This window comes from Artibeus jamaicensis, unplaced genomic scaffold (assembly GCF_021234435.1).
Source record: "Artibeus jamaicensis isolate MK-2021 breed Jamaican fruit bat unplaced genomic scaffold, CSHL_Jam_final contig_387, whole genome shotgun sequence".
NCBI lineage: Eukaryota > Metazoa > Chordata > Mammalia > Chiroptera > Phyllostomidae > Artibeus > Artibeus jamaicensis.
The window spans coordinates 21252899-21278265 of record NW_026521812.1 but is presented as its reverse complement, the minus strand read 5'-3'; the positions used below and the strand labels follow the sequence as shown (position 1 = coordinate 21278265).

General features: G+C 38.0%; 1 protein-coding gene across 3 annotated transcripts in view; it reads right to left on the bottom strand.

The window, feature by feature from the left end:
- Window positions 1–25367, bottom strand: part of CDK19 (cyclin dependent kinase 19) — a 150927-nt gene that overhangs the window by 43746 nt on the left and 81814 nt on the right. For all 3 annotated transcript variants that reach the window (XM_053664768.1, XM_037158974.2, XM_053664769.1), the window contains 2 exons: window positions 14957–15067; window positions 13453–13593 (listed from right to left, as the gene is read on the bottom strand). In XM_053664768.1, the coding sequence (XP_053520743.1) occupies window positions 13453–13593; window positions 14957–15067 (252 nt within the window). The remainder of the gene's footprint in view (window positions 1–13452; window positions 13594–14956; window positions 15068–25367) is intronic.

The window sequence follows — 25367 nt, the reverse complement described above, 5'->3', positions numbered from 1 at the left end:
GCATTTTGAGTAAAATGGGCTTTGAGGTGATCCAAAACAAGCAAAGCTGTTTTTTTAAGTAACCCCAGAGCCTTCATGGCCAGGCTTTGTTAAACCAGATTTTCATGCCTTCTTCATTCATCCATCCTTTTCCATGCATGTAAACAATAACTCCACTTGGAATCTTTTCTTTTGGAAGTGTTTTTCTTTTAAAGATGACCATAGGTGGCAGCTTTGTCCCATCTGCACACAACAGGCTAGCACAGGAGTGTCCAACCCGCAGTCCAGGATGCTATGAATGCGGCCCGACACAAAATCGTACATTTACTTAAGACATTCTGAGATTTTTTGAGATTACGTATCACAATATTTATAATGTGCTGCCCGAGACAACTCTTCTTCTAGTGTGGCACAGAGCTGCCAAAAGGTTGGATGTCCCTGGCAGAATAACAGTGAAATGTGATTTCTCATGACTAGTTTCAACAGCCACAGTCTTTGCTCCTTGGATGTCTACAGTTCTGTTGGATGGCACATCAAATGTGGGAGGGACCTCATCCACATAGGCGATGATTTGGGACAGCTCAAAGTTGCCTTTTGAAGACTGATAACATAAGGATAAAATTCCAAAACTTGATCTCATTGGCTGCTGGAAGTTTTGGGGCAAGTTTTGCTGGTGTCCTCATGCTCAAACCTTCTCTATTCATAAAGTTAAAGCATCAATTTGGTGTCCCTGAGAAATCATCGATGTTCTTTTCTTGTGCAATCCTTTTGCCTTCTTCTTGCATCATCTTGGTCCAGAGATCCCAGTTTGACGGTGCTCCGGGATCCAGGTCTGCACCTCCTGCTCCACCTGTGGCCACTTTGGAGGTTTCCCCGCGTTGCCTTCTTCCGTCCTGGCATCTGAAGCAGCATTTCTTCCTGCTGCCTCCACAGTCTGATTGCACTCTCCGTGGGAGGAGGTCTAGAGTGTCTCTCAGCAGCTCTGCTGCTATGCTTTTTAGCATATTTAATAACTTTTAGCTTAAAGTTTGCAGTGTACAAAAACCATTTTGACATTTTCCAAGGGATTTTCCAATAATTTCTCCCGCCTAAAGTGTGTGAAGAAAAATGTCATGCTGTTCACTCTGTGATAATAAAGTTGGCATCCCCTATCTTATCAAGTGGATGATATCGGCATCATCTGTCTTACTCTGTGGATAACAATACATGGCTGAAACGCTTTCACTGCAAGTTTGTCGAAAGTTCAACAAAACCAATAATCATATTCCAGGGTATTATTTTCCATGTGGATATCATTATTGTTTTCTAGAGTTACACTTCTAACACATAACATAAATAAAAGACTTAAACCATTTATGTAGATATGGAATTAGTACTACCCATGTATAATGCACATCCTTATTTTTTCCTTAAAAATTAGGGGGGAAAAGTGAGCATTATACACAGCAAAATACAGTCATTTCCTTCCCCCCCACACTTTCCACTTTTAAAAACCTTTCCTTCTGAGCTTCTTTTTATTTGTTAGATGGGATGCTCCTTGGTTCATGAATCATTGAATACGGCCAATTTAATCTTTAAATTTACTCAAATAAAGTTTTGTTTTTTAACATCTCTTAGTGACATTGAAGTCAGTGTGGAAAATAGCCTTCTAAATACATGTGTTTGTCAATGGAATACTATGCAGCAGAAAGAAAGAAGGAACTCCTACACTTTGTGACAGCATGGATGGAGCTGGAGAACATTATGCTGAGTGAAATAAGACAGGTAGTGAAAGACAAATACCATATGATCTCATCTGTAAGTGGAACCTAATCAATAAAACAGTCAAGGAAGCAAAATATAACCAGAGGCATTGAAAGAACAAACTGATAGTAACCAGAGGGGAGGGAGAAGGGGTTAACAGGGGAAAGATGAGGAAGGGTCATCAAGGAACATGTATAAAGGACCCATGGACAAACCAAAGGGGGTTAGGATTGAGGGTGGGAGGTGGGAGTCAGTGGGGGAAAATGGAGACAACTGTACTTGAACAACAATAAAAAAATGTTTTTAATGTGTTTGTAAGTACAAGCTACTAACACATTATGCTAAAATCATAGATCCTCAAAAGATTCCCTGTCTCTACGCTGAACCTCAGGAGGCCTCACCAGGCCACTGTGAGTCTAACCTGTCTCCTTTGAAGTTGGTCCTCTTAGAACTGTGATACTGAGTATGTATCACCTGCCTCTGGAACACCTGGAAGAGTTTTATACTCTAACTTAAACAGATGTGCAACATCTATCTATACTCTAACTGAAACAGTTTAGCTCTGCTGAAAGCTCCAGTTACCTGGCTATAGGTATGAATAATGGAAAAACTGTTGTGCCAAAAGGAATCACAGCCCATATCTAAAACATACTCGAATGACAACTTCTTACATTTGTAAGGTGTGTATCACAGTACCCAGATCATTGTAAGAAACAACATCTCATCTGAGCTTCACAAGGCCTTGTGTCAAGGCAGCAGGACAGGTCTCACTGCACGTGGATGACATCACTGCAATCAAAGGCCTTCACACTGCAGTCATGAACAGCTAAGCCACAGACTATGGAGGACCTGGCTCTAAGGAACTAGTTAGGAATGAGAGGTCTTCCGCAGGAACCCTAGGGTGACGATCTTCAGCATGACAAGATCTGTTAATTGTCTCAAATCACCTCAAATCACGAAGGTTAGAGACTTCCAGCCATAGTTCCAGCCAAATTGACCTATACCGAAGTCCGACAACTATGAACCATTCATCCAGACCAGTAAGAGGGGCAGAGTTGGCTGCTGGTGCAGAGGGGGTCCCGGCAGGAAAAGGCAGTGGTTAGTGACCCAGGCAGGCACAGGAGGAAAACCCAGTAAGGCTCGAAAGGCTGACTGTGCACACACATTCATGCGCAAATAAACCAGGCAGGTTTTAAAACAGTCAGTGAGACAGACTGTGCAAACCATGGCCCCAGCAATGGGAAATAAAGCCTAAAAGCACAGATTAGAAAAACTTTCAGGGTTTGAGGTGCCAGGAGAGGCTCCCAGCCTCATGGGAGAGCTCGCTGGGGAAACCTACAGGGTCCTAGAATGTACTCAAACCTACCTACCTGGGAACCAGCATCAGAAGAACCCAATTTGCTTGTAGGAAGTGGCAGAGGGGACCAAAATCTGAAAAAGAAGAACAAGCTCCATCGCTCCCTCTCTGACCCTGCCCCCACATACAGCGTCACAACCCAGGGACTGGGTTGCCCCACCCTGGTGAACACCTAAGCTTCCACCCCTCATACATAACAGGCAAGAACAGACCAAAACATTATGGCTCAAGCAGAAGAACAGATCAAAGCTCCAGGGCAAATACTTCTAAGCAACAAGGAGATAGCCAACCAATCAGATGCACAGTTCAAACACCTGTGATCAGGATGCTCACAGAACTGGTTGATTTTAGTTGCATATTAAATGAAAAAATGAAGGCTACACTAAGTGAAATGAAGCAAAATGCACAGGGAACCAATAGTGATGGAAAGAAAACTGGGACTCAAATCAATGGAGTGGACCAGAAGGAAGAAAGAAACACCAAACAAAAAAGAATGAACAAACAGGAATTCGAAAAAATGAGGAGAGGCTTAGGAACCTCCATGACATCTTTAAATGTTCCAACATCCGAATTATAGGGGTACCAGAAGAGGAAGAAGAACAGCCACAAGTGGAAAACTTATTTGAACAAATAAGAAAGGAGAACGTCCCCAATCTGCCAAAGAAAATAGACTTCCAAAAAATTCAGGGAGCTCAGAGAATCCCAAAGAAGTTGGACCCAAGAAGAAACAGACCAAGGCACATCAGCATTATATTAGCCAAGATTCAAATGAAGGAGAGAATTCTAGAAGCAGCAAGAGATAAGGGGACAGTCACCTACAAAGGAGTTCCCAACAGACTGTCAGCAGGTTTTTCAAAAGAGATCTTACAGGCAAGAAGGGGCTAGAAAGAAGTATTCCAAGTCATGAAATCCAAAGACTTACATCCAAGATTGATCTATCCAGCAAAGCTTTCATTTAGAATGGAAGGGCACATAAAGTGCTTCTCAGATAAGGTCAAGTTAAAGGAGTTCATCATCACCCAGCCCTTATTATATAAAATGTTAAAGGGACTTATCTAAGAAAAAGAAGATAAAAAAGATGAACAGTGAAAGGACAGCAAACTCACAGTTATTAACAACCACACCTAAAAGGAAAGCAAACTAAGAGGACAGCTAGATCAGGAGTGGAACCATAGAAATGGAGATCACATGGAGGGTTAGCAACAGGGGAGTGGGAGGAGGAGAAGGGGGAAAAGGTACAGAAAATAAGTAGCATAGACGGTAGGTAGAAAATAGTGGGAGCGTAAGAATAGTATGGGAAATATAGAATCTAAAGAACTTGTGACACATGGACATAAACTAAAGGGGGGAATGGTGGGGGAGGGGTGTGCAGGGTGGAGGGGAATGAAGAGGGGAAATGGGACAACTGTAATGGCATAACCAATAAAAATATATTTAAAAAAATAAATAAAATAAAGTTGCAGGTTAGAAGATAACCAAGCCATACCCTACTTTTTCACTGTTAGCTCTTCATTCTGAATGAAATTAGGATAATTAAGTCATATTAAATTATATACTGCATGCTGCCATAATTCTGTAAGGAGACTGTTAATAAGTTAAGTGAAAAACACTGACTAGAAAATCATTTGATTAGCCTGGAATTGTTAGAATTAAACTAAAAAAATGAGTCACTAATTTGGATCTCATGCAAGCAAGTATTTTTTAAACTTTCACATTTTTAAATATGAAGACTTGGCAAAATATTAGCAATATTTAAATATAAACAGGATGAAATGTGGCTTACTTTTTTTTTTAAATAGAGTAAATTTTTTCCCACCTATTTATATTTGGGCTGTACTTTGTAAAGCAGAAGAAAATAGGAATAGTATCAGGCTACTAAAATTCTGAGGAAGAAAAACGTTTAAAGAAAGGGCATCTTTGGATTGTTGATGGGATCCTGAAAGAATGTACAAAAGCTTCTACAGAAGGGAAATTAGGAGGAATTCAGGAACTGTAAAGCTAACCGTAGGAAGTCAACAACCATATAAAGTACCTATCATTAACTAACCTCATTTGACAAACAAGTAAACTGAGGTTTAAGAATCAAGATTAGCTGTCTTAGAAATAACCTTAAGTCTAGGATCTCAAAGCTGTCATATCGTTAGAAGCATACAAGGCTGAACTCTGAAACATCATCAAAATGCTTACAAACAGGGTTAGTGGCAATGTCAGCCACCCACCCAACCCACCTTGACAAACGGACCAAGGAGTCTAACATGTGCCTAAGTCAGCGGCTCCCACGAAGGCTGTCGTGGTACAATGAAGGTGAAGGCCAATGGGCACATGACACCTGCTGAGGTGGAACACTGAGGCCTCTCCGGTCTGCAAAGGGGGCACCAGTGGACTGTCTTGCCCACCACACCAGGGAGGTGGTACATGAGCACATGAATGAATGAATGAATGAATGAGTAAATACATAAAATGCACTAAAAAATGCTGGCATGACGGCTACAGTAAGATTTTAATGATTTGTTTGAGGCATAATACATTTGCCTTATCAAGCCTTCTTAGCACAAACAAAACAAAAAACTTCTATTTCTTTGTCAGACAAGGTATGAAGAACAGTTACGCTGTACACAGAGATTCTAAACAACTCTGCAGCTACCAAGCACTTATTTTAATCAAACTATCACAATGAACAATACAGTACTTTTTTCCAACTGAGCAGAAACAGAGGGCCCTCTTTTAATTTTCATGTGATTGGGCTTTCATACAGTGATGTTCCTAAAGTCTACAAATGCTCTCTTTGGCTAAAGGACTATAATATTTCATGCTTCTTCATGGTGTCCTTTCACTGCTTTTAAAGCCTCTTAAATTCTGTGGCAGTCAGCTAGCTGTTACAATCCAGCAACCATGGAAAACAGTGTTTTTGCCATCATTTAAATTTTTCTGCTTCGCATTTTTGCCTTTGTTTTATACAAGTGACTAAAAAATAGAAGAAAGTCTTAGTGATGAGCACAGGCCTCAGGCCGTGTGACAAAGATGGAACTCCAGGTATGTTCAAAGAGAAAAATCCTGGGTCTGAACTGAACACACCCTGTACATTTAAGTAAATCTAGTTAAATTACCTGTGGTTTAATAGCAGGGAGGGGAAGGAGTGGAGAGAGGAGAGGGGTAAATTAAGGAACGTATACTGAATTCTGGAAATAAATCACTGAAGAATATTTACAAAAAGGAAGGGACAATTAGTACATTATAGTATTTTAGTGCTCTAGGACCAGAAATAACCCTAAATTCTATCCACCCAAACAACTTTTATACATGCGAAAATTATATGAGAAAGAAGAGACCCTACTGCATTTTCTTATATTTCTACTAATTAAAAAGGATCCAAATTATCATTTAAAGCCTCTTAGATTCTGTGGCAGGCAGATTCAGACTTGGTTCCCAATCACCCCCACCCCTGGTACACTCCTGTGTAACTACTCCCCTTGAGTATGGACTGCACCTAGTGACTTCTATTGAACAGAATACAGCAAAAGTAATGGATGCCACTTACATAATAAACTTACAGAATACTGTGACTTCTATCTTGCTAACACACACTCTCTCTCGCTGTCTCGTTTGATCACTTTGGTGAAGAAAATTGCCATGTCACGTGAGATGCTCAATGGCAAGGAACCAAGGCAGGCCTTCACCCATCAGCTCAAGAGAAAATGAATCTTAACAACAAATATGTGAGTGAACTAGGAAGCAGATTCTTCCCAGTCAAGAGTTGAGATGACAGCAACCTTTCAAAGCGACTCTGAAACAGAGGACCCAGAGAAGCTGCACCTAGATTCCTGACCCACAGACCTGTAAGATGATAAATGTTTAAAGCCACTACATTTTGGGGCAATTTGTTACACAGCAATAAATAACTTAGATATATACACTGACTTTAAAATATACATGGCCAACATGGCATAAACAGCCTAGAATGCTGTTGGAAATCCAGTAAGAACTCTGCCTGAAGAAGCAGATGTCATAAGGAAGAAAATATATCAACAAACCAAAACTATACAGTTTTCTATCAGTCACTATGACAAAATACCCAGAACTGACATATGCACTTCTCTGTAGGTAAAATATCTATTGCATCACTTTCTTTAATCAACTAAATTATATCTGATTCTAGGTGTTGGCAAGTTATTACTATTATTATTATTATTATTGACTCTAATAAAATAAGTAAGTCTTTGGGTCTGTGACAGGAGTTTTGAAAATCCAGAAATGTTTGATAGGTGTTAATAACAAAATCCAAAAGATTACTAATATACAAAAATTATTTTCTTCAACCAGATGGCACAAAATTTCCATGTACCACATTGGCAGACTACATAGTTATTTGTGCCTATCAACTTCAAAAGATTATAAACTCACCCACTATTATGAATAATAATTACCACTTAAAACTCAAGTTAGGATTTTGGCATAGGGCCTCCACGAATATTTTTAAAAGACAGAGCTTGAGTTAGGACCCTGGATTCAAATCCTCTGTTCAATAAGACCTAGTATTTATCATGTGCTAGGTGCCAAAACACAAAAGTGACAAAGAGATAGTTTAACTTATAGTTCTGTTTACGTCATTGATTCAGTAGCAACATTCAGTAACTAAGGAGCCATAAATCCATTTAACAATATTATCATTTAGCCAGCATTTCTCTACCTTTGCTAAAGAAAAATGTGCAATTTCCAGATGTTTTGCTGAAATTCAAGTAATTTATGAGAAGACAAAATATGCCAACACTAGGAATACAAAAGTCAGTGAGATATGATCCTTGCTCTTAAGAATCGCCTAATTTTAAAAAAGAGATAAAGTATATCTTGGCATTCTTCCAACTTACCAAAATAGTAGTTCCATAAAAATGAGTCACAATATGTATCATCTTCTTAACCTTAGCTACATCCTGCTATAAAATTAAAATACATCCCTTCCCCCTTAGTGTTTACAAGTTCCAAATGTTTATAGACTTACGTCTTTACTTCACTCTCTCTCAGCCAAAATGAATATATTTAGCTTCTTTTCGCCTTTCCTTTTAAAGCAATTTCTCAATATAATTAATCTTTTTGGTGATTTTATTCTAGGATCCAAATGACATAATTAAAATACACTTGTTCCAGCTATGAAATCAATCACAATGAAAAACACCAACCTCTCTGATGATGTAATGCTTCAGATTCTGTAAAGTGTGTGAAGTCCTGTTCTTACTTTTTTTAATTTGGGGGATTATACTATTACACTAAAAATTTACATTTATTCTAACAAATGTAACTGTATAGATTTTCCACATTTCTCACATCAAAAACAAAAAAAGAGATGGTACATACTCCAATAGTGTTGTTACTAACAAATAATGCAAAGCCAGAATTCCTACAGTAATAGGAAATGAGGCATTTTTTAAAAAACTACTCATTGACAAAAATTACAAATCTACTCTTAAGCTCACAAAAAATATTTTTTCAAATGTTTCTATCATGCTCCTTTTAAGATCATATCTGTACTGTATATATTTTGTTTCTTTATATACTATAGAATACACCTACAAAGTAAACATATGATTTAAACCTACTGCCCCTGCAAATACTTTGGCAAAACCATGACAATATGGTCTGGGTATGGAGATTCACGGTCAATGAAAAGAACTGACAAGGTGTCACAGACTAGATTCCTATTGGTTCAAAGTTCAAATCTTATTAGAGTTACAGAGTAAGAAGCATTCGGTGAATGTGTGGATAAAATATAAACAGTGCAAGGTCAGAGCCACGCTCAGAACATTATTTTCAACATTGTGTTCATGCTATGGATGAGGTGATAATAATCAGTGGTGAAGAAAATTTCATCCAGGGAAAACTCAGTCTCTAAACTAAATGCTCACAAGCGTTTAGTACTTATACACAAAAATACTCCCTCGCCTGAAATTTAGGGCCTTCTTCACTGAGGGTCTAACCCATGTCTTTCTAGTTTACCTCATACTAGCCTAATCCAGCTTATCCATTTTTGAGCCAGACAGAACTACACAACCTTTTTGGGATGTTGTATTTTATTGCATATAATGTGCATTTTTTTGCCCAAATTCTTGAGGGAAAAGTAAGGAGGCGCATTATACATGGGTACAATGATTACGTGAGTATAATAATCCCATGTACAATGTGCACAAAACATGGATGCACATTATACATGGCAAATTACGGTAAATTCAAGTGCTTTCTCATCTCAGTTTTATATCCATTACTCCTCTCAAATCTCTATTTAAATTTTACTCATCCTTCAAAGTCCAGGTCAAATGGCACCTCTATGAAGCTTTCCCTTACCTTCCCCCACCTCGTGCTTAGGACTTCTTCTAAGGAACTTCTAACCTTGAAAAGCATTTAGTCTGCACTCCTCGCGCAGCCATGACCACATTCTCTCTCCCCTATCTTACAGTGTAACTGCTTGTCTACATGTCACACTTCTTCTCTCAGACTGAACTCCCGAGAAGGAGATCTTTGTGCTGTCATATTTGTACTGCTCCCCTTGCTTTGCACATATAATGAAATAATAAATGTTTATTGCAGACAGTGTGTTGAAATGCAGGTTACTTTGTTACTTGATCAAAATATATGTCATAATAATCAATATTCTTACTGACATTCATTCACTAAGGAAATACTTACTCACTAACCAATAGTTACTGGAATAGTAGTACGCCAAAAGAATCATAGACCCCACTCTCTCAAAAAGTCAAGCACATCTTCTAAACATTTGTAGAAATTATTGTAATACTAATAGGTAAGTATGAGAAGAGAAGATGAAGTATAACAGCAACCAATAAGAAAGAAGGAGCGATTCTTTCCCAAGTAGGAATGAATGGATATGAGGGTAAATTCTACAGTTTGTGTGGGTCCTGAAAGACAGGTGCTGCCTGAATGTGCAGAGATGGGTGAGGAGTTTTAAGACAGAAGAAACAAAGACCACTGAGATGGGAAATCTCAGGAGGATACAAGAACAGTCAATAGTTCAACAGAACAGTGTAAGTGAAAGATTATATGAATATATATTTAAAGAAAATATTTAAAGATAGTTGGAGCTACATCTGATAAGACCTTGAAAGCCAAATAAGGAACTAGAGCTTTAGTCTGTAAGCAATGAGGAACTATGTCCAAATTCTTGAGCAGAAGCTGAGGTCAGAAGGTCTGGAAGGGAAAGACATTGTTAACAAAGAGATAAGAGGCTAAGACCAAACTCTAAGAAAGAAGGAATAAAGGCCATCTGGGAATGAGGCACTAGAGATGAAACTGGATACCAGAAGAGATACTTGAGAGGTGAAACTGACAAGATCAGGCAAATTCTGGATGTGGAGTGCAAGGGTCTGCCAGGGAGAAGTTTCTAGGCTATGAGGTAGAGGTGCCAAAACCAACACAGAGAACTCTGAAGCAGCAGCAAGTTTGGATGGGAGAAAACTGGATCCTGGTCTTAATGTGTTTTCGTGCCAGTGGGCAGTCAGGTGATAACATCACAAACAAAATGAGTTAATCTATGCTATTTAGAACAAAATATAGATACATTTCATTTTATTGAGCTTCACTTTATTGTGCTTTACAGACCTTACATTATTTACACAGTGAAGGTTTGTGGAAACCCTGAATCAAAACAAGTCTATCAGCGCCACTTTTCCCAACAGCATGTTCTATGTTCATGTCTCTCTGCCACATTTTGATAATCTCGTATTACTTCAAGCCTTTTGATTATTATTATACTAGAAGTTACTATTGTAAGTTTGAGGGTGGAGACACCACAAACCACCCCCATTTAAGTTAGCAAACTTAACTGATAATCGTTGTGTTGTTACTGTTCTACCTACCAATCATTTCTTTCTCTTTCTTTCTCTCTCTCTCTCCCTCCCTCCCTCCCCTCAGACTTCCCTATTTCCTGAGACACAATATTAAAATTAGGCCAATCAATAACCTTACAATGGCCTCTGAGTGTTCAAGCGAAAGAAAGAGTTGCACATCCCTCACTTTAAATGAAAAGCTAGAAATTACTAAGCTTAGTGAGGAAGGCATGTTGATAGCCGAGAAAGGTCAGAAGCGAGGCCTCTTACACCAAACAGCCAAGTTGTGGTGGAAGTAACTGCAGATATGGTGGAAACAGCAAGGGAACTAGAATTAGAAGTGGAGCCTAGAAATATAACTATATTGCTAAAATCTCATGATAAAACTTTAATGGATGAGCAGTTGCTTCTTATGGATGAGTGAAGAAAGTGGTTTGTTAAGATGGAATCTACTCCTGGTGAGGATTCTATTACAACTGTTGAAATGACAGCAAAGGGTTTAGAATAGTTACATTCTGTAGTAGTTATATTCCTTGCTGAGAAAATGAAAGATTGATAAAACAGCTTTAGGATCTGACAGGACTAACTCCAATTTTGAAAGAAGATCTACTGCAGATAAAATGCTATCAAACAGCATCACATACTACAGAGAAATCGCTTGTGAAAGGAGCCATCAGTCAATGTGGCAAAGTTCGTTCTTGTCTTATTTTAATAAATTGCTAGAGTCATCGCAGCCTCCAGCCACCACCACTCTGGTCAGTCAGCAGCCATCAACACTGGGGCCAGGTCCTCCATGAACAAAACAGTTAGGACTCACTGAAATTGCTTAAGATGATGGATAGCCTTTTTAGCAACGAAATATTTTTAAATTAAGGTATGTACATTTTTTTTAGACATAATGCTATCACACAATTAACAGACTACAGAACAATGTAAACATAATTTTCATATGCACTGGGAAACAAACAAAAAAGCAAATCACTTTACTGCAACATTCACTGCAATGCAGTGGGTCTGGAACCAAATCTGCAATATCTCCAAGGTATGCTGGTATACAATTTTGTGAAAAAAAAAAAAAAAAAAAAAGATGAGTTGAAATTAATCTTCCCTTAAGGATTCTGAGCGATGATTTAAACATGACTGTGACCTCAAAAATATAACTCACATAGGTTACATTATAGCAAATTAAAATCTAAAACCATGTATGTAGGAGGTTTTGATCTAGAACAACCTCACATACCCAAGAATCATTTAAAAACATGCTAAATCATGGTTAATAGTAAAGTGGATATATGGAAGTCTTTGAGAACCTTATGATTTGAACAGACCTCACTGACAAGGTAGCAAAGGGTACTACTGTATTTTGCCATATATAATGCGTATGTTTTTCCAGAAATTTTTGAGGGAAAATAGGGTGTGCATTATACATGGGTAGTACTAATTCTGTATCTATATATATGTTTTTAATTCCTTTATTTTTGCTTATGTATTAAAAAGTGCAACTTTAGAAAGCAATAACAATATCTGTATGTAAAATAACACCCTGGAATATGATAATCAGTTTTGTTTCTAAACATTAATTAATTAATTAATTAATTAATTATTAATTTAAAAATTAAAATGAAAGTTTTTTTCCCTGAAAGTTTGGGCCCAAAATGTGGATGCACATTATACACAAGAGCACATTATACATAACAAAATATGGTAACTAGGTCTTTCCTCCTTGTGTCTTCATTCCTTTCTATAATAAGTACTTATCGTCAATAAAACTGAGTTGACCTAAATTTATATCTACCATATCCCTAGAATCTCCAAAAGCCTAAGAAATAAATAATCATGAAGCCACTTTTGTGGAGAGTAAAATAAAACTTCCAATTACAAACTCATGGGTATTAAAATTATTCAGTACCCATTATCTTCTTAAGAACAACATACATTAAAATGACATTGCAAAGATGAATAGCATATAATTCAACATTAATAAACATTTATGTGTACTGAATAAAAAGTAAAATCAAACACTTGAATCATGCCTAATTTGTCTAATAAGTATATTCCACCTGTTAAATTCATTTATTTATTGTTAATATGTATAACAATATTCAATTTACTAGATGAAATGTCATTATTTTAGTTTAGCTCATAAGAAAAACAATTAGAACTCAATTTTTAATATTATTAATTTACTGATGAGGAAAAATACAAAAACCAAAATGGATCAAAAGGTACTTTCTTCATAAGGTACTATGAAGGTACTTCAAAAGGTACTATCACACTGAGATTACCAATCACCTATTGAAAACTACACTGACATTTTACAGCTATGCATAACCATAATGGGAGGACATACACCAAAGGTTAATACAATAATAGTACATATTTTATCATAGGTTATGTGGGATTTATATTTTCTTCTTTTTTGCTTATGTATATTTTCAAAATTTTCTGTAATTAATATCGATCAAAACTATACCAAGAAAAAAGGTAATTTTTCAAAGAGGAGGGGAAACATATTGATGAATTTAAGAGAAACACACTTACCAGATCTCTGTGAAGCACCCAATTTGCATGGAGGTAATGGATACCATCAAGAATCTGATAAAGTAATGATTTAACCATAGATCTTGGCAACTGCATGGGCTTTTTATTTGCTTTTGATGCACGATGAAACTTAATAATATGCTAAAAATTAAAAAAATACAGTAATAACACATAGTCTTTCTCTATGTCAATAACATATAATCAAGACTGCAGTAAATGCTCTGAATTTTAAAATTACTTCTCAAAGGTCAATGACACAAAGAACAATAATTTCAGTAACAAGGCCAACCAAAACGGAATCGATATTGGAGGTGAATGTGACAGTTTTAATGTAGGTATAATGACTAATTTACTGAAACCATTAAGATTTTTCATTAAATAGGACCAACAGGTAATAAAAAGGAATGATATTTAAAAGCCTACCTAAAAATAGTACTCGTTTTTTCTCCACTGACAAAATAAAATGTTTTTAAAAAAGGAAAAAACTGTGCATCTTTACTAGTCTATAAAAAATTAGTACTTACTGCATTTAAGTATCATCACTATGTATATATTTGAATTGTTAAGTTTCACCTTCTTCTGGCAAAGAATAAACTTAGTTAATATTAATAGCAAATAACTAGAAAGGAGGAGGGAGATAAAAATGGGGGACTTATTTTTGAAATAAATAAAACTGGATCACAATAATCAAATTTTTATGTCCATATGTCATATCGTGGATTATAAAAGTAATATAATAAAAGGAAAGAAATTCTATCTGCCTCCCACACCACCATCTCTGCTTCCATCTCTATCCACCCTTGTCCAAAACATGCCAGAACAGGTACCTCCATGAAAAGACTGGAGGTTCTTGTCAAAATTCACTGTAATAACATGAACTCTGGTTCCTTCAAGACGTAAGTCCGTTAAGTTATTCCTAAACAGATTTGTAGTTTATATGCATGACAAACTACACTATATTAATCAAAGTTTTATCACCCAAAATATTAACTTACTGCCAATTTTGAAATTTTTTACCTTAAGCAATTCGTCAGATAAAAATGCTTAAATGCTGATTCTTAATTTTAGAAGTATGTAATTATAATTTTTGCCTTCTGTTATTATTGATAAAACAGCCCTACTATTTGTAAAACCACATTTATACTTCTATTTGAGAAAATGCTGCAAGAGATTAATCTTCACTACTGTGTATACCACAAAAGAAAGCAATTTTCACTACACATATTAGTAAACTGCCATTAATTACTTGCATAAAATTATAATTTCCCACTCATTAACATTTTGCAAAGTGAAATTTCTGATTATTGCAAATACTATCTTCTCAGTAAAATAAGATCATGTGTATTGCTCAAATTCTTTTGTATCTTCATTTACATTATATTGTTTTGATCTATGATCAACAGAGCAAGTTTTCCTTTATGTGATTTAGCGATATCTAGTGCATACATTTATTTCTCCATTCCTATATAAAATAGTTCTAAAAATAAAGTCATTTTAGACTTACCCACAAGTCATGTTCTGCATAGTCAAACAGCAGCCACACCTTCCTGTCGCTGTGAGAAAGGAACACCTTCTGCAATGCGATCACATTAGGGTGCTTCAATTCCCGCAAAAGCTGAACGCAAGAGGAAAAGAAGAGTCACCATTCTGTTAACAAGTACAGGAGAATGGTAAATTCCCTGTAACTTCGAAATGAATTTTTTACACATTTAGACATTAAGAAAAAAACACCCAAAATGCCATTACTCAGAAATACAAGTGAGCTCTGTCAACACCTTGGTGTGTATCTTTCCACTCCATTCTCTACGTGTATGTGTGTGTTTAAAAAAATAAGGTCATTTTAAGTGGTAAAATAAAAGTAATGTCATATTACTAAATAATTAAATATGTTTTGGTGCGTATATTTTTTTTACTAGAAGAAAAGCTTTTTCAGAGGCAGCAATCAAATATTAACACTGCTTGTATCCACCCTAGCACACTGTACACTCAATACATATTTGACAGAAGATAGAAAGACAATTTAACAAGCCCTGCATTCATCCATGCTTAGAGTATGTGGTTGGGTTTTTTGGTGTGGAAAAGTGGTCCTATAAATAGAGCAAAGAAATAGGCCTTCACAATGTAGAAGCTTCAAGCTGGACTCTGATAATAAGAAGGAAAGACCAAACCAGCACGTGAAAACTCAGCACTGGCATATAACAGGCAGTTGTTTCATAAAATATTTAGCAACAATAACATTAGCTGCTCAAAGTGAAAGCCTGATAAATATGCCTGCCTCAGGCTGTCCTTAACCAGGGTTCAGATTTAATAGGTACAGAGAAACATATTCAATTTGACAAATATATTGAATGTCTTTTACATGTAAATCTCTGTGAAGGATGGATACAAAAAGGGAAATGGAACAAAACTTCTATTCAATACTTTCTTGTGTAAGATGATTATATGTAGGCGCTTTTACCTTATTTAATCTTTATAGCAACCCTATGATATACAAAGAACCTGAGGTTCAGTGTAATAAAAATAACTTGACCAAAATCAAACACCTAGAAAGAGAAGGGTTTTTTTCTTAAAATTTTTAAAAGAGTTTATTTATTTTTAGACACAGAGGAAGGGAGGGAGAAAGAGAGAGAGAGAGAAACATCAATGTGTGTGGTTGCCTCTCGCATGCTGCGCACCAGGGAACCTGGCCCGCAACCCAGGCATGTGCCCTGACTGGGAATTCAACCAGCAACCCTCTGGTTTACAGGCGGGCACTCAATCCACTGAGCTACACCAGCCAAGGCAGAAGTGTGGTTTTAAATAGATCTGCCTGGTTCCAAAGTCCATGCTTTACACTATTGCTGAAGTCCCTGTTTTCAAAGACAACAATGCAATGAGGAAGACGGACATACAAACTGATTGATGAGGCAGGAAAAAAAAATAAACTGCCTACCCATTCTAGTAACTTTAAATGAGTAAAGCATACTTTGAGTGCCTATGCTGGAAACACATACAACCAAAAAAATTCTAAAGTCCATCTCAGGGAACTTTTATAGACTATGTCCCAGTTGCCTAATTCTTTACTACTTTCAATGACAGATTTTCCAGTTCCCCGATTCTCATTTTGACTCTGTACCTCAGCTCTCTCTTCACCTACACCTTGACAGCCTTGCTGGAAAATGTTCTGCTAGCTACGCTTTGAGCATGATTCCCAAATATGGCTCCCTGGGTTCTCCATCCAATCCACATGCCCTGGAACACAGCTAAGGGTAAGAGCTAGAATAGGCAGGGCTGCTCCCAGCCAACCTTACACTTTTTACAACTGGTCTCTAGTTTTTCCTGAGGATCTAGGTGGGAAATGACCAAGGAAGACATAATAATCCTCCCTTAGTGGGAGGGAAGGAAGGGGTGAGAAAGTGAGTGTTGTTCAGCCATCAGCTGCTGTCTCTCTCCCCACTGCCTAAGAAATGTTAAGCAGCCCTACTTCTTGCTTCAGATGCAAATGTTAGATATAAAATGCTACTAATTGATGATGGGATCAAAGATAGTGACATTTGCAGAGCTATATCCAGTTTCTGCTTTTGAATGTTTTATTTAGGCTTCCAGACTTGGTAGAGCAATGTGTTTAATAACCTCACTCACCACCATTATCCTTCTAGCACATGAACCCCAGTAAAAGGCCTCACTTTAGGCACAAGAACTGTCTCCTCTTTCTGACTCCTCGGTGCTGGTGAACTCAAAGAGTGTGACTTGATTAAGTCTCTAACCAAAACATGTTCTCTTTGCTGCCAGCAATGGAAGGGCAGGTAAAACTCACTTCTGCATTGTTGGGAACCACCCTGCCTGGTTTCAGAAGCTGTAACCCCCCCCCCCCCCCTTGGATAAGGCTGAGTGAGCGAGCTTTGGACCATAAGCCACTAAGGAGACAAAGCTTATCTCCCTGGCAGGAGCACTGCTTCTGCTCCTTTTACTTCATCAGTAACTGGCCCCCAATGCTTGATCAGTTAGCCAATGACAGGTAAGATTCCCCAAGGGGGGAATGACCTAAGACAGGCATGATCATGGGGAGGCCCCAGGGAAAGACTTGAGGGGCTACAGAAAAACGGGGTGATGGACCCTCACCCCTCAGCTTTGACATAGCCTGAGTCCTCATTCTGTCTGTGAGAAGTTTCCTAATCTCTTGGCTGCCTTACTTCCCCGGCCTGACTTAGGCCTGAAACAGTGACAGAGGGTGGTGCAGCCCTGTACTGGAAAGGGCAGGTTCCCCAGGTGATCAGGCCTAAGAAAGAATATGTAAAATCCTGTGAAACCTGCTTCACTAAGAAGGCTGTCAATTAAATGATAAGGGTCGAGCAGGAAATGAGTTTGTTTCTCAAAGTTTTGTAGTCCCTTAGCTAACTGACCCTGACTCAGAATAAGCCCTAGTAGTTCTGTGTACGTTATCTATTATTTGATCATTACTGCCTAACAGTGATTGATGAGCTTTACTTGTATTCCCGTGCAAAACGAACCCAATAAAAGCCCATTGAGGAAAAAGCTCTTGGCCCTTCTCCTTTGAGAGATCGGCCACCTTTCCTCCCCAAGCAGATCATGTCGTGGTAGACTTATCCTCATCTGTGGCAGGGCTGGGGCCCCCTGTGGGTGAAGCCCCACTATGCTGCATCTAAACCAAGCTATTATTAAAACACCAAGCATTAGACAGACCCCTGATGCCTCGACTCCACTAATCTGGGAGAGAGGAAGTCACATGTAGCAATATGTAATCTAATAGCTCTAAAAAATTATGTTTTCTATAATTACAAGTTGTTGACCCCTCTACAGTGAATCTACTTTCAGTCCCATGTTCAAACATTACTTTGAGTAGGTAATTCATTTACATGGTTCAAAAATCAAAATTACATAAAAGGACAGATTGAGATGTCTCATTACCACTCCTACACCCAGTTACCTTAGTCCTGCTTGCTCTTAAATCAGTAATTTTCAACCTTTTTCATTTCATGGTACACAAATTAATTACTAAAATTCTGCAGCATGCCAAAAAATACAGTTTTTGCTGATGTGACAAAAACAGGTATAATTTTGAATCATTTACACTGGAAGGCTATTGCTATGTTAGCTGTTGTCATTTTTTTAATCTGAAAATCTAAGACAGGGGTGTCCAACTCATTTTTACTGGGGGCCATATCAGTCTCATGGTTGCCTTCAAAGGGCCGAATGTAATTTCAACTCCTTAACAGTTAAGGAGTAGTTACATCTATACAATTCTAAAATTATTTTGGCCCTTTGAAGGCAACCTCGAGGCTGATGTGGCCCCTGGTGAAAATGAGTTTGACACCCCTGGTCTGAGATGTCAATGCCCCTGACTAAATAGTCAGGTACAGCATGTTTTAAAAAGTCTTGATCTAGCTATTCTTTTAGCTTGCTCAGGAATTTTTAAAACATGCTGTACCTGACTATTTACTCAGGGGCAGTGAACCATAGAAATGAAGATCTCATGGAGGGTTAGCAACAGGGGAGTGGGAAAAGGAGAAGGGGGGAGAAGGTACAGAAAATAAGTAGCATAGACAGTATGTAGAAAATAGATGGGGGGAGGGCAAGAATAGTATGGGAAATATAGAATCCAAAGAACTTGAGACGTGGTCATAAACTAAAGGTGGGGAATGATAGGGGTGGGGGGGTGCAGGGTGGAGGGGAATGAAGGGGGGAAATAGAACAACTGTAATGGCATAATCAATAAAATAAAAATTAAAAAAAAATTCTTGCAGCACACCAGTTGAAAATCACTGTCCTGGATAACAATTTTAATTAATTGCTTATTGATCCTTCCTGTGTTTCTTTATGCAAATATGAATATATAATTTTTCTGCACTTATTTATACAAAAGAGCACTCTACCTTTTTTACGTAATCTATCTTGGAAATCTCTCAGTATCAATACAATATTGGTACTACACAGAAATCTTTCTTTTTCTTTCAGCTGCATGGTATTTCTAGGCTACCTGTTTTTACTGTGGTAAAACACATAACATAAAGTTGACCATTTTAACCATTTTTAAGTATACAGTTAAGTAGCATAAGTATATTACCATTGCTGTGCAACGTTCGCCAACTATCCTTTCTATCCTTTCTCCAGAACTTCTTCATCATCTCAGACTGAAACTCTGTACTTTAAACAGCATTTCCCATGCCATTCCCAGGCCCTGGTAACAACTATCCTACTTTCTCTCATAAATCCAATGGCTTGCAGAACACAGTTTCAATAGCTCAGGGTGAGATACGTAACTTGGTACAGCATCTGGTTTTTCTGACAGGGCTGTGAATCCAGTCATTGCTACAGAAGCCTAAAGAAAATGATACACAGAAAAGGGGGAGAATGGAGAACACACCTGAGGCACTAAAGCAGAGATTAACCCAATCACTGGTTACTTTCAAGGCTGGGGTACTAATAAAATGCCAGGCCCTCGACAAACACTGTACAAAACTATATTGCTTACCTTTATTTATGAAAACAAAGAAATTAAAAAGTAAATTTCTTTATCACTATTTACTGAAGAAACAAAAACAGTAAACACCATAAATGCCCAATAATAAGAAAACCACTTAATTATGGTACATCCACATATTGTAGCTTCAAATATATATGCTAAAAAAGTTTTCTAATACACTAGAAAAGACTTGTGCTATCATATTGTGATATAATATAAAAAGACTACAAAATATAAGTGTTTACAGAACAGTAAATATACTAAAACATTAATATAGTTATCTCTAGGTAGTGAGATTATGTGTGATTTTTCTTTTTTTCCTTCTGTTTTTCTATTTTACAAGTTTTCTACAATGAGCATTACCCTTGTAATTTACACACACACACACACACACACACACACGACAGCTCTTTCTCTCCAGAAATCCACCTGCTGGGGTAAGATACTACTGTGCTATCGCAGCTTCTCACGCAACACAAAGATAGGAGATAGTCATGCTGGTACTTTCCTTAATTCTGATTTTACCAATGGACTTTAATCTCTTGTCACACAAATATTTGCTCAACATGACATCATGTAACTAACTATAAATGTTTTAATCACATTTAAAAGGGAGTAAGTATAGCATGACGGGATTTTCCTCTGAAAATCCCACACTAAAAGATAACGTGTCCTGTGCCAATACTCATAGAATACTAATGTGGTCCTAAAGGAGCCTACCAGAGAATGTGCAATGGACATGCCGAGATTTTATCTGACTCCCCTTTCAGGGCATTTAAGTAACAATAAAAAGTGTCCAATATTGCCCTGGCTGGGTGGCTCAGTTGGTTAGAGCATCATCCCCATACTCCAAGGTTGCAGGTCTGATCCCCAGTCAGTGCACATACAAGAATCAACCAATGAATGCATAGATGGGTGGGTAACAAATTGATATCTCTTTGTCCCTACCCCCCCTTTCACTTTCTGTCTAAAATCAATCAATAAAAAATTTTTTTGCAGTATCCAATTTTTACTATCCTAAATATATAACAATCTAAAGTTACAATCCTAAACTTTTTCTCTAAAGTACTATTTAGGATCCTGACTGAATTTGGGAGCCTTATGTTAGATTAACAATTATAGAATTCATGTGTACTTTTATCCACACATCTTTCTTCCCATTTTATTCCCAATTTCTGTTCTCTAAGTCTCTGAGGTCCCCATAGATTCCAGATTCCCTCTCAGGGTATCTGAATACAGAGAGTCATCTTATACTTCAATAACTCACTTATCTCAAAGTAAATCCAACTTTTGTCTATTCTTATTTGATCTGTTATAAGTAACAGTATAATCCATCTGACCATTGTCTTTCCCCTTGGTAAGAATGGCTTTATTTGAGAATACACTGAGTATATCATTTTTTAAAAATGTATGGCCCACCCTCTACCCCACCCCCAAATGAAGATAAATGAAGCAGTGTACTTTATGATAAACAGAAGATTTGCCTGAGTCCAAAATTCCTCAATATCCCTATACTGAAATTTAAGAATTAATATTTTGAAAACTGAGATTTTCATGCCTCTGACAGGCTTTTTGGAAGCTGGTCTTTACAAGCACATAGATACATTATAACCTTCCAGCAGGTGGCACTCATACCCTGAAAAGAGGTCATAAGTTTCAAGCAGGTCTCAGTTCCCCATTGCCACCCAGAAGTGGCAGCGAGATGGCAGGTATAATGCAAAAAGTATAGGCTTCAGAATTCAGAGACCTGAGTTTGAGTCTTGACTTAATAGCAATATAACATAACAACAGGCTGTTTAACCTCTCTGGGCCTCCTGGAAGAATAAAAGTATCTACTGCCAAACATACACACAGTTTCTATAAGAATTAAATGAATGTAAGTACATTAACTATATAACAATGCTTAGAACATATTAAGTACATACTTGACAAATTATAGTCATTACTCTTATTATAACCACCACTATATGCAAAAAATGTCATAAGGACTAAATGACATAATACATGTAGAATGCCTGGCATACTGTAAGTTCTTAATAAATAACAACTGTTATTGTTGTACTAAGTGAAATGGGCTAACCACTCCAGGTAGTAAGAGATACTTGTTACAGAGAAATAAGCTCCAATGGGGAAAGCCACAGCATTTCCTCAACAAGGTGCCTATAACACTCCTTCAGTACATTCTATAATAATACTATACCTCTATCAAAGTTATTTCCCTTCCCAATCTGGCCTCCTTTTCTTTCTGGCATCAAGTACTACTTGCTCTTGGTCTGAGAGAGGTACATGAAACCAAGTGAGGTCTGTGATAAGTTTACATCCCTTCAACTATAATACCAAATACGCTCATTTTAAAGGAATGAGTATTTAATCTTTTATATAACGTATTCCATATGAGTAAACTGTATATATACTTCTTGTCCATCAAAAGGACTCTGAATATACAGTGTTTAAATATGAAAAATGGAACAGCTGCATATCAAAATAAAGACTTTACAAAGTTAAGCCTAAATTACCTGGGACTCTCAGGGGTAATCAGAAAATCTTTTTTGCTTCACTCCTTCATCCTGAAAACCTTCTCTACTTTCACAATTACCCAAACTAAATTTGTCTTTGACTCTGGGAATTTTTTTTAGTGCATTGGCTTTTCAATAAATAAACTCCTAACAAATGTCTATTTCCTTATTATCCCTTGGCAGAAAAAACTAATTTCAAACTCTTTATTTAAGTCATGGCTTAAAAAAAGTGTTGTCTTATTCTTCAGAATTGGACATTAATACAAAATAATATTGAATGTAAACTGTAATTGAAAACTAAGGTTTTTAAAAAAAGACTAACTTAGGACTTCCAGCCAAGATGGAGGCACAGGTGGAAACACTGTGCCTCCTCGCACAACCAAGTTTAAAGACAACAAAGTTTTAGTAATGAAAACACAACCAAAACACAGAAAATTGAACTGTACGAAACTCCGACAACAACGAACCATTGAGCCAGACCTGTAAGAGGGGCAGAGTCAGTGGCTGGCAGGGGGGGGCGGTTGTCTCGCAGGAAAAAGGGCTGACCGAGGCGCAGAGGCGGCGGTTGGCAGACCCCAGGCACAGGGTGGCAATGGGCGGACTCAGTGAGAGCACAAGGCGGCTGGCTGACTGTGGGCACACATTCGCGTGCAGATAAATAAGGCAGAGGAGCTAGCAGTGAGACAGACAGTGCAGACCAAGCCCCAGCGCCGGGAAATAAAGCCTAAAAGCACCAATTAGAAAAACTTTCGGGGTCGAGGTGCCAGGAGAAGCTCCCAGGCTCACACAGAGTTCAATGGAGAGACCCACAGGATCCTAGAGGGTGCACAAGCCCACACACCCGGGCACCAGCACCAGAAGGGACCGAAATCCGAGAGAGAGAGAGGAACAAGCACTGTTGCTCCCTCTCTGACCCCACCCCCACATACAGCAACACAACCCAGTGACTGAGTTGCCCCCTCCTGGTGAACACCTAGGGCTCCACCCCTCAAACGTAACAGGCATGAACAGACCCAAACATTATGGCTCAAGAACAGCTCAAAGCCCCAAAGCCAATACTTCTAAGCGACCAAGAGATAGCCAACCTATCAGATGCATAGTTCAAAACACTGGTGATCACGATGCTCACAGAACTAGTTGATTTTAGTCACGAATTAGAGGAACAAACCAAGGTGAAACTAAGTGAAATGAAAGGAAATGCACAGGAAACCAATAGTGATGGAAAGGAAACTGGGACTCAAATCAAGGGAGTGGACCAGAAGGAGGAAAAAAATAACCAAACAGAAAAGAATGAAGAAACAAAAATTCAAAAAAGTGAGGAAAGACTTGGGAACCTCCAGGACATCTTTAAACGTTCCAACATCCAAATTATAGGGGTACCAGAAGGGGAAGAGGAACAGTCACAAGTGGAAAATTTATTTGAACAAATACGAATGGAGAACTTCCTCAATCTGACAAAGGCAATAGACTTCCAGGAAATCCAGGAAGCTCAGAGAGTCCCAAAGAAGTTGGACCCAAGGAGGAACACACCAAGGCACATCATCATTACATTAGCCAAGATTAAAATGAAGGAGAGAATCCTAGAAGCAGCAAGAGATAAGGGGACAGTCACCTACAAAGGAGTTCCCATCAGACTGTCAGCAGATTTCTCAAAAGAGACCTTACAGGGCCCTGGATGGCGTAGCTCAGTGGATTGAGTGCAGGCCTGCGAACCAGAGTATCGTGGTTCGATTCCCAGTCAGGGCACATGCCTGGGTTGCAGGCCAGTTCCCATCAGGGGACCCATGAGAGGCAGCCATACCTTGATATTTCTCTCCTATTCTTTCTCCTTCCCTTCCCCTCTCTCGAAAAATAAATAAATAAAATATTTTTTTAAAAAAAAAGAGAGAGAGAAAGACCTTACAGGCAAGAAGGGGCTGGAAAGAAGTATTCCAAGTCATGAAATCCAAAGACCTACATCCAAGATTGCTCTATCCAGCAAAGCTTTCATTTAGAATGGAGGGACAGATAAAGCACTTCTCAGATGAGGGCAAGTTAAAGGAGTTCATCATCACCCAGCCCTTATTATATGAAATGTTAAAGGAACTTACCTAAGAAAAAGAAGATAAAAAAGATGAACAGTGAAAGGACAGCAAACTCAGTTATTAAGAACCACACCTAAAGCAAAAGCAAACTAAGAGGACAGCTAGATCAGGAGCAGAAACACAGAAATGGAAATCACATGGAAGGTTAACAACAGGGGAGTGGGAGGAGAAGAAGGGGGGAGAAGGTACACAGAATAAGTAGCATAGATGGTAGGTAGAAAATAGACAGGGGGAGGGCAAGAATAGTATGGGAAATATAGAATCTAAAGAACTTGTGACACATGGACGTGAACTAACAGGAGGGGAATGGTGGGGGAAGGGTGTGCAGGGTGGAGGGGAATGAAGAGGGAAATGGGACAACTGTAATAGCATAATCAATAAAATATATTTTTTAAAAAAAGACTAACTTATTAGTATTTCTAAGATACCTTTCCTAAAACCCCTAGCCACTAACTGCATCAAATCACAATACAGTTTAATTATCTATTTTGCCTAATAGAATGGAAGTTCCTTGGGGGCATGAGCTTGTCTACTGTCTCTGCATGTCCACTGTCTTGTACACACCAGATACATGGTAGGTGTTCAACAAATGCTGGCTGAATTAACGAGGGATGGTCTATCCTCTATTTTTTCTAATATATCCTATAATAATATCAGATTATCTTCCTAAATAACAAGTTTGATGTCAGCTCTCCTGTTCCAAAATCTTAAGCAACTTCAAAGATAAACTCTTAAACAGAACATTCAAAACCATTCACCCAAAGGGCTAAATCCATCTTTTTTTACAAATACTTTTTAGGGGGGTCATGGGCTGAAACCCAAGATAAAACTGCTTAATAACCCTAATATTTT